Below are 10,000 nucleotides of genomic sequence, written 5' to 3' on the forward strand. Positions count from 1 at the left end.
ATTAATCATTTTTTTTTAAGTATGCGCTTTGAATATATATATATATATATATATATATATATATATATATATATATATATATATATATATATATATACATACACGTTTATGTTTGATATAGCTTTGGGCCCGAAAGTAAAATTAACACACGAGTATGAAGAAAAGAATTAATTGTTCTTTTTTAGAATTAAGTGGAATGGGTAAAGCGTAATAGCATGGACATTATAGAGAAAAAAATATAAATATCATTTTGAAGTACCATAGTGAAGATCTGTTAAACAAGACCACCCAACCTAACTCATGAATTCCATATAAGCAATTATAATTTCAAACACTCTATCGTGCTGTTCTGTCGTCAACTGTAATATAATTCACATGAAGGCTACTTTTCATTCTGGCTACCTCATGGTTAGCAGTGATTACAGCGCTAGTCACTTTCACGTAAAAAAAAAAAAAAAAAAAACGAACAAAAAAAAAAACGTAAAAAAAAAAAAAAAAAAAAAAGTGCCATACTCACAGTCTACTCAATATCAAGAAAGTATGGTAAGTAGCTTAAACTCATTTAAGGAACTTTAACACTAGATTTAAGTAATCATCAAGTCAGCCGACATAGAGATATAAATAGAGGAAAAATGGCGGGAATTTCTTTTCAGTATTCGAATGACAAAACCACCTTGAGAAACGCGAAAGACCTCGGCAGTAAGTCCTTGGTGCCACATGCTCGCCATCACGTCATTCACATCTGGAGGAGGACAGGCGCAGGTTACTCCTGACACTGCAGCTATGAATGCGGTTATGAGTTTAGTATGAAGAAGTACATACATGCACTCTTAGATACACACACATGCATGTATGTGTGTTTGTATGCATTAAACACATACACACAAATATATATATATATATATATATATATATATATATATATATATATATATATATATACATACACACACACGCACATACATCTGTGTATACATACATGTGTACATACACAAATGTGTATATATACATATACATACATACATATATATATATATATATATATATATATATATATATATATATATTACATACATACATACATACATATATATATATATATATATATATATATATATATATATATATATATATATATATATATGTATGTGTGTGTGTGTGTGTGTATCTACACTATATAGGTGGGTGTATGTCCACATACTGTGTCTGTATGTTATATGGAAAGATATCGACACTTGTGTGCATGCAGAACCTTTCTTCTCCACTAACCAAAAGACGGTGAGGTGATAACGACTACATTCCTGACTCGCATCCCAGAGAGAACCTCCAGCACGTAGTTCTTCAGCTGGGTCCCCGTCGTGCGAGGTGCCCCTTCCTCCTCGGTGGTTCTCTTCAAAGCCTTATTAGCTCCCACTAGCAGCGTTCGAAAACGAATCGGGTCGTTTACTTTATTATATCTAAAGAGAAGGTAATTTCTTTTGTGTCAAATCACACGAATATAAATGAATATGTGTATCTTTAGGACTACATATTGATTTCTCTCTTTATTTATCTGTTTGTCTATATATCTATCTCACTGCATAGCTATCTATCTATTTGTACACATCCATTTGTATTTATGTCTATTTATTTTTTGTTTCACATCATAAACGAGTCATCTTACCCGTGGAACTCGTAAGACAACACAGCAACACCAACGCCAGCATGGGGTACCCCGGACCGGCCGTCATCTTGCACTTGTGGTTCGGCTCCCTATGACCACTTTGTGACTGGTAGGTCGGTGGTTCGTTTGGCCTGGGGTGATACGAGTTCTAATTGCTAGTATATAGGTAGGTACATAGATAACCAGAAACAAATATGAATACAAAATTCTGAGATCTAATATAGAGATAGAACTACGACCTTCAGTATAGCTGTCCTTTAGCCAACTAGAGGGAAATAATTAGTTTTTTTGAGTTATTATTACAGAGATACGTTATAGCTGTTCTCTGCATTAGATATCTTACTGAAAATAAAGTTGTGTGTATCCATGTTGTTTATCGTCAAGGATATAAATGATATACCATTGTGGATTCAAGAGTTGTTAATTTGACAACAGACTTTCGAATGGTGAATAAAACCCCATAGTTCAATCAAGACAATAAATTACGATGTGAAGTAAAAATAGCAAGTATCTTCAAATTTAGAAAAACTACATTGTAAGTTCGTACTTACAGCAAGCACAGTCTTTCCACAAATTATACTATCAGTGCCTCATAAGGCTTCTCTATCAACTGGCTTCACTTGTAAACTTTTTTATTGGGAATACGGATTGCCTAATACCCCCAATGAATAAAGGTTTAAGCGCTTTGCATTCCCATTACTTGATTTTTCCTGTTATTACTGCCGAAATCTCCAGTATTTCTGTCACTGTTTATTAATTCAATGATATGTATTTTGACAGACACAAGTAACATTTGCCTCGGCTGCACGAAAACGACACACGGATATCAGTTGTCAAGTGTTTTAATAACCTACATTCTACAAAGCCTTAATTTGCCTTGAAAATGTACCTTCATGGATATTCATTTATTGCTACAGATTCAGTGTTGTAATAGGATAACAAAGATAAATGAATAAAATCGGCAGTTTTCGTTCTCAGTTTTGGCAGGTGAGGGGTGAAGCTTGTTAATTTTGTTTATCATAGTAGTTATGCATAAATCCTAGCTCGTGGTGTACGTATGGAAATTGATGCTTTAAAATGACAAGAATGGACTGTTGGCGTTTGGGTATTTTCAATCAAAGTTACAACGCAAACACACTAATTAAAAGGTGTAGATTCGCCTGCATCCTTTGACTCCTCTATTGTTTGTCATCCTTGACACGACGGGATGTATGCAGTATCCACTGTATTTATACTTTGTTTGTGAATTGGAAATCGTGCTTCCAGCCGTAACACGAGGAAATTTGAAATGATAGCGTCAGTTTAGTTTCGTTGAATTTAGCGTAGAAATCATGTTCTGTCGTCACACTTGCTGTCTAAAGGGCGCTATGCACTAGGAATTGTACTCGCAATGTTGATACCTTGATCGCATGAACTGTTATATTGCCGGATTAAAAAATATGTAACTCAAGTTTATTACCCATTATGTTGTTTGGACCTTCTGAGTAATGGCGTTTTATAAAGGATTTGATAATACATGCGTGTTATTGCTATTAAAATCTTTCGGCTCTCCTTTTCTCCCTCCCCCCTCTCTTTCGCGCGCGCGCGTTTATGTATGTATACATACATACATATATATGTATGTGTATGTATATATAAGTATAAGTAATCTTTATCTAATTTATATATCTGTTTATGTTTGTCTATGGATCTATTTAAAGATTATTTACCTATCTATCTTTTTACCTGTATGTATATACATATACAAACATACAAACACACGAGACATATGCGTCAAACTACGACCAGTCCGCAGCAATTTGCACCGTGCAATCAATAACTCACACGACCAGATTTCAAGTTTTTTGATGTATTGGACGAGATTCTAGGAAATGCAGCACGTGACGGCTGGTTAATTTCTTAGCAGTTCTGATTCTTTTTATGTACACTACAGATTTATGAATATTCAATGACATGTTTCTTTTACAGCGCACGCACTTTCACACTGTTGCTATCCACTTTTTCGAATACCTTCCGACTTTGGTATGTGTGCATGATTCATTATCAATTCTCATTATTCAACCTTTCTATTTATTGATCTTTCATACAAAATTGGGACAGTTACATGAGGTTATCATGTTTAAAACGGTTGTAATAGGTTATCCGTTTCAAGAACAATCCAATCGCTTTTTTTCCTTCTTTTTTAACTTTATTAGCATTTCTTCGTGTTTGAAAGAATTATTGATAGACGATATTCTCCCCGAAGGTTTTGACGATTTTGTTCTTTGGAAGATAAAACGTGTAAGTTATATAAAGCACTTTTATACATATATATCAATGGAAGATATATATATACATATATATATATATATATATATATATATATATATATATATATATATATGTAAACGGGAATCTTCGGCCGATCGTTGAAGTAGCCATGTAAAGTTTTTTATTTATTTATTTTTTATTTTTTTATTTATTTATTTTTTATTTTTGTCAGACTTAACTGTATGTGATGACTTCATGGAAACGTATCTTGAAAACAAAACAGTATGTAAGTTTGAGCAGTTTACAAAATACGCTATCTGTTAATATTTACTGTTACAAAGGAAATGAAATAATGCATATAATCAAATGATAATTGACATATATTTTTGATAGATGATTCTAAACTGACTTTGACTGATGACCCAAACTGACAATATTGGAAAATACTAGCCTAAGTCATTCATTTTCGGACCAGATAACGACTTTTTCTTCAGTACAATGTACATCCAAAGAAACAAATAAGATCACAATAACGAAACAAATAAAAACGTAAATTATAAGTAATAAAAATTACCCTATGCTATCCTTTGTCTCCAGGCTCCTCGCAGATAGAATTACCAGATATTCCGCAACATTGTAATTCCTAACCATAATTTGCACAAATTTTCAATATTAGCACTACATCTCATGCGATCTTCACAGTGTCAGTAAGCCGCCCTTTATCAAGGCGTTTATGTATGAAAGTGTTCCCCGGGAAATAGGAAAATAGCCCTTCGTTGCAAACTTTAAGAATGCATCTAGGTTACACTTGCTCTCGACATATGAACGTAATTTCAGTTATGTTGCTTTGTTATTTGTGATGTTCGAATAATAGAATATTGTGAAATACGCTTTCATGTGTCTGTAATCATATGCATATACTGTTAATGCTCTTTAATCATCATTATCAGGCTGATTTTATATCCTGCATTCTATAAAGGTTTTGTAATCGTATTTACATAATGTTAGTTCCATCAACCAGGCTATGTAACTCTGTTTTCTGAATGTTAGAAATAGAATAATGCGTACGTCAGTTAAATACACCAATATACATCTATTACAACATCCCGCATATCACTAAGGGGATATTACATTCATGAGGACCTTTGTAAATAATCATGCGCATAATAAGCCAAATTAAGAAATTCCAAATCAGTTCATTTCAATTCAGTCCAAAGTCGATTCGAATTCGTCCTCGGTCTCCAAAAGGGAGGAAATACCTTTGTACAACCGTTTTCGCGCTGCTCGCTCAACGAACCAGGTAATTAAGACCTAGTGAGACGGAAGACCTGGACTTATCCGAGTATGTGACAACACTAATCCAATAACTGGACCCCCTGCCTACGTCGTGTTGTAGTGGACTGGACCCCCTGATTATGCCATGTTGTAATGGACTGGACCCCCGGCCTACGTCGTGTTGTAGTGGACTGGACCCCCTGACTATGCCATGTTGTAGTGGACTGGACCCCCTGACTACGTCGTGTTGTAGTGGACTGGACCCCCGGCCTACGTCGTGTTGTAGTGGACTGGACCCCCGGCCTACATCGTGTTGTAGTCGACTGGACCCCCTGACTATGCCATGTTGTAGTGGACTGGACCCCAGCCTACATCGTGTTGTAGTGTACAGGACCCCCTGACTATGCCATGTTGTAGTGGACTGGACCCCAGCCTACGTCGTGTTGTAGTGGACTGGACCCCCTGACTATGCCATGTTGTAGTGGACTGGACCCCCAGCCTACGTCGTGTTGTAGTGGACTGAACCCCCTGACTATGCCATGTTGTAGTGGACTGGACCCCAGCCTACGTCGTGTTGTAGTGGACTGGACCCCCTGACTATGCCATGTTGTAGTGGACTGGACCGCAGCCTACGTCGTGTTGTAGTGGACTGGACCGCAGCCTACGTCGTGTTGTAGTGGACTGGACCCCCTGACTATGCCATGTTGTAGTGGACTGGACCCCCTGACTATGCCATGTTGTAGTGGACTGGACCCCAGCCTACGTCGTGTTGTGGTGGACTGGACCCCCTGACTATGCCATGTTGTAGTGGACTGGACCCCAGCCTACGTCGTGTTGTAGTGGACTGGACCCCCAGCCTACGTCGTGTTGTAGTGGACTGGACCCCCAGCCTACGTCGTGTTGTAGTGGACTGGACCCCCTGACTATGCCATGTTGTAGTGGACTGGACCCCAGCCTACGTCGTGTTGTAGTGGACTGGACCCCCAGCCTACGTCGTGTTGTAGTGGACTGGACCCCCTGACTATGCCATGTTGTAGTGGACTGGACCCCAGCCTACGTCGTGTTGTAGTGGACTGGACCCCCAGCCTACGTCGTGTTGTAGTGGACTGGACCCCCTGACTATGCCATGTTGTAGTGGACTGGACCCCCAGCCTACGTCGTGTTGTAGTGGAGTGGACCCCCTGACTATGCCATGTTGTAGTGGACTGGACCCCAGCCTACGTCGTGTTGTAGTGGACTGGACCCCCAGCCTACGTCGTGTTGTAGTGGACTGGACCCCCTGATTATGCCATGTTGTAGTGGACTGGACCCCAGCCTACGTCGTGTTGTAGTGAACTGGACCCCCAGCCTACGTCGTGTTGTAGTGGACTGGACCCCCTGACTATGCCATGTTGTAGTGGACTGGACCCCAGCCTACGTCGTGTTGTAGTGGACTGGCCCCCCAGCCTACGTCGTGTTGTAGTGGACTGGACCCCCTGACTACGCTATGTTGTAGTGAACTGAAACCCCTGACTACGCCGTATTGTAGAGAACTGAAACCCCTGACTATGCTGTGTTGTAGTGGACTGGACCCCCTGCCTACACCGTGTTGTAGTGGACTGGACCCCCAGCCTACGTCGTGTTGTAGTGGACTGAACCCCTTGACTACGCTGTGTTGTAGTGGACTGAAACCTCTGACTATGCTGTGTTGTAGTGGACTGGACCCCCAGCCTACACCGTGTTGTAGTGGACTGGACCCCCAGCCTACACCGTGTTGTAGTGGACTGGAACCCCTGATTACGTCGTGTTGTAGTGGACTGGATCCCCTGCCTACGCCGTGTTGTAGTGGACTGGACCCCCAGCCTACGCCGTGTTGTAGTGGACTGGACCCCCTGACTACGCCGTGTTGTAGTGGACTGGACCCCCTGACTACGGCGTGTTGTAGTGGACTGGACCCCCTGCCTACGTCGTGTTGTAGTGGACTGGACCCCCAGCCTACGTCGTGTTGTAGTGGACTGGACCCCCTGACTATGCCATGATGTAGAAGACTGGACCCCCAGCCTACGCCGTGTTGTAGTGAACTGGACCCCCAGCCTACGCCGTGTTGTAGTGGACTGGACCCCCTGACTACGCCGTATTGTAGTGGACTGAAACCCCTGACTATGCTGTGTTGTAGTGGACTGGATCCCCAGCCTACGCCATGTTGTAGTGGACTGGACCCCCTGAATACGCCGTGTTGTAGTGGACTGAACCCCCTGAATACGCCGTGTTGTAGTGGACTGGACCCCCTGCCTACGTCGTGTTGTAGTGGACTGAACCCCCTGACTATGCCGTGTTGTAGTGGACTCAACCCCCTGACTATGCCGTGTTGTAGTGGACTGGACCCCCTGAATACGCCGTGTTGTAGTGGACTGGACCCCCAGCCTACGTCGTGTTGTAGTGGAGTGGACCCCCTGACTATGCCATGTTGTAGTGGACTGGACCCCAGCCTACGTCGTGTTGTAGTGGACTGGACCCCCAGCCTACGTCGTGTTGTAGTGGACTGGACCCCCTGATTATGCCATGTTGTAGTGGACTGGACCCCAGCCTACGTCGTGTTGTAGTGAACTGGACCCCCAGCCTACGTCGTGTTGTAGTGGACTGGACCCCCTGACTATGCCATGTTGTAGTGGACTGGCCCCCAGCCTACGTCGTGTTGTAGTGGACTGGCCCCCCAGCCTACGTCGTGTTGTAGTGGACTGGACCCCGTGACTACGCTATGTTGTAGTGAACTGAAACCCCTGACTACGCCGTATTGTAGTGAACTGAAACCCCTGACTATGCTGTGTTGTAGTGGACTGGACCCCCTGCCTACACCGTGTTGTAGTGGACTGGACCCCCAGCCTACGTCGTGTTGTAGTGGACTGAACCCCTTGACTACGCTGTGTTGTAGTGGACTGAAACCTCTGACTATGCTGTGTTGTAGTGGACTGGACCCCCAGCCTACACCGTGTTGTAGTGGACTGGACCCCCAGCCTACACCGTGTTGTAGTGGACTGGACCCCCAGCCTACACCGTGTTGTAGTGGACTGGAACCCCTGATTACGTCGTGTTGTAGTGGACTGGATCCCCTGCCTACGCCGTGTTGTAGTGGACTGGACCCCCAGCCTACGCCGTGTTGTAGTGGACTGGACCCCCTGACTACGCCGTGTTGTAGTGGACTGGACCCCCTGACTACGGCGTGTTGTAGTGGACTGGACCCCCTGCCTACGTCGTGTTGTAGTGGACTGGACCCCCAGCCTACGTCGTGTTGTAGTGGACTGGACCCCCTGACTATGCCATGATGTAGAAGACTGGACCCCCAGGCTACGCCGTGTTGTAGTGAACTGGACCCCCAGCCTACGCCGTGTTGTAGTGGACTGGACCCCCTGACTACGCCGTATTGTAGTGGACTGAAACCCCTGACTATGCTGTGTTGTAGTGGACTGGATCCCCAGCCTACGCCATGTTGTAGTGGACTGGACCCCCTGAATACGCCGTGTTGTAGTGGACTGAACCCCCTGACTACGCCGTGTTGTAGTGGACTGGACCCCCTGACTACGCCGTGTTGTAGTGGACTGGACCCCCTGACTATGCCGTGTTGTAGTGGACTGGACCCCCTGACTATGCCGTGTTGTAGTGGACTGGACCCCCTGACTACGCCGTGTTGTAGTGGACTGGACCCCCAGCCTACGTCGTGTTGTAGTGGACTGGACCCCCTGACTACGCCGTGTTGTAGTGGACTGGACCCCCAGCCTACGTCGTGTTGTAGTGGACTGGACCCCCAGCCTACGTCGTGTTGTAGTGGACTGGACCCCCAGCCTACGTCGTGTTGTAGTGGACTGGACCCCCAGCCTACGTCATGTTGTAGTGGACTGGACCCCCAGCCTACGTCGTGTTGTAGTGGACTGGACCCCCAGCCTACGTCGTGTTGTAGTGGACTGGACCCCCAGCCTACGTCGTGTTGTAGTGGACTGGACCCCCAGCCTACGTCGTGTTGTAGTGGACTGGACCCCCAGCCTACACCATGTTGTAGTAGTGTAGTGTTTAACTTGGTTTAGTATCGGGACGAAAAACCAAACCAGAGACCAATAGCTTGATGGATGTTTCTTTTCACATCGGGTCAGGAATCAGGTCTTAACACTCACTTGAAACCATGTAGGGTCATTATGCTAGCTGTGGAAGCATAATGGCTATGTTGTCTGTATGTGGTGTTTAGGGACTTAGGTTAATTTTCTTGAGCGACAGCAAGGATGTGCGTTTATGTACAGTTCATGTGAATTTACCAAACTTTTTTTTCCACCTTTATGTTTGTGCATGTGTCTGTCGTCTATATATCGGGTATGTATGTTTATCTGCCCCTCTGTCTATCGCTCTCTCTCTCTCTCACTGCCTCTCTGTCTATCACTCTCTCTCACTGACTGCCTCTCTGTCTATTGATCTCTCTCTCAGTCACTCACTGTCTCTCTGTCTATCGCTCTCTCTTTCACTCTCTCTCTCCCCCTCCTTCTCCCTGTCTCTCTCTCTTTCTTTCCTCTCCCTCTCCATTTTTCCTGTTTTACATTATGTAAGATAATGGAAAGCAAAGAATCTACGTAAAGAAAGTACTCCAAGAACATCATTTGCCTTGTTGTAAAACATCTCTTAAAGAATATGAGAAGTATTTCTTACGAATAGTGAAAAAATATATATTTTTTTGCTTTATCAATCAGAGAGAGAGAGAGAGGGTGGGAGAGACGGAGAGAGGGAGGGAGGGAGGGAGGGAGGGAGGGAGGGAGAGAGAGAGAGAGAGAGAGAGAGAGAGAGAGAGAGAGA

At 43.6% G+C, this 10,000-nt stretch overlaps 3 protein-coding genes across 8 annotated transcripts in view; all 3 read right to left on the bottom strand.

Moving 5' to 3' along the window:
• LOC113809425 (glutamate receptor 2) overlaps positions 1-1,797 on the bottom strand; it is a 16,588-nt gene extending 14,791 nt beyond the window's left edge. For 4 of the 6 annotated variants that reach the window (XM_070128590.1, XM_070128583.1, XM_070128612.1 and 1 more), the window contains exons 1-3: positions 1,664-1,791; positions 1,270-1,413; positions 674-742 (exon numbers count right to left, since the gene is read on the bottom strand). In XM_070128590.1, coding sequence (XP_069984691.1) covers positions 674-742; positions 1,270-1,413; positions 1,664-1,730 — 280 coding nt within the window. In that variant the 5' untranslated portion in view covers positions 1,731-1,791. Of the gene's footprint in view, positions 1-673; positions 743-1,269; positions 1,458-1,663 lie in introns of all 6 variants that reach the window. The other 2 variants (XM_027361017.2, XM_070128598.1) reach the window with 2 other exon arrangements.
• Positions 1,798-6,672: 4,875 nt separating this feature from the next.
• Positions 6,673-7,829, bottom strand: LOC138863583 (uncharacterized). The gene is made up of 2 exons (XM_070127801.1): positions 7,822-7,829; positions 6,673-7,624 (listed from the first exon to the last, which is right to left on the bottom strand). Exons 1-2 carry the CDS (start codon positions 7,827-7,829, stop codon positions 6,673-6,675), a joined length of 960 nt encoding a protein of 319 aa, XP_069983902.1.
• A 94-nt stretch (positions 7,830-7,923) lies between these two features.
• The window catches only part of LOC138863584 (uncharacterized), a 5,574-nt gene continuing 3,497 nt past the window's right edge, over positions 7,924-10,000 (bottom strand). Inside the window, exons 3-4 of the mRNA XM_070127811.1 lie at positions 9,334-9,387; positions 7,924-9,040 (exon numbers count right to left, since the gene is read on the bottom strand). Of these exons, the coding sequence (XP_069983912.1) occupies positions 7,924-9,040; positions 9,334-9,387 (1,171 nt within the window). The remainder of the gene's footprint in view (positions 9,041-9,333; positions 9,388-10,000) is intronic.

The sequence above is a fragment of the Penaeus vannamei genome, chromosome 2 (assembly GCF_042767895.1).
Source record: "Penaeus vannamei isolate JL-2024 chromosome 2, ASM4276789v1, whole genome shotgun sequence".
Lineage (NCBI taxonomy): Eukaryota > Metazoa > Arthropoda > Malacostraca > Decapoda > Penaeidae > Penaeus > Penaeus vannamei.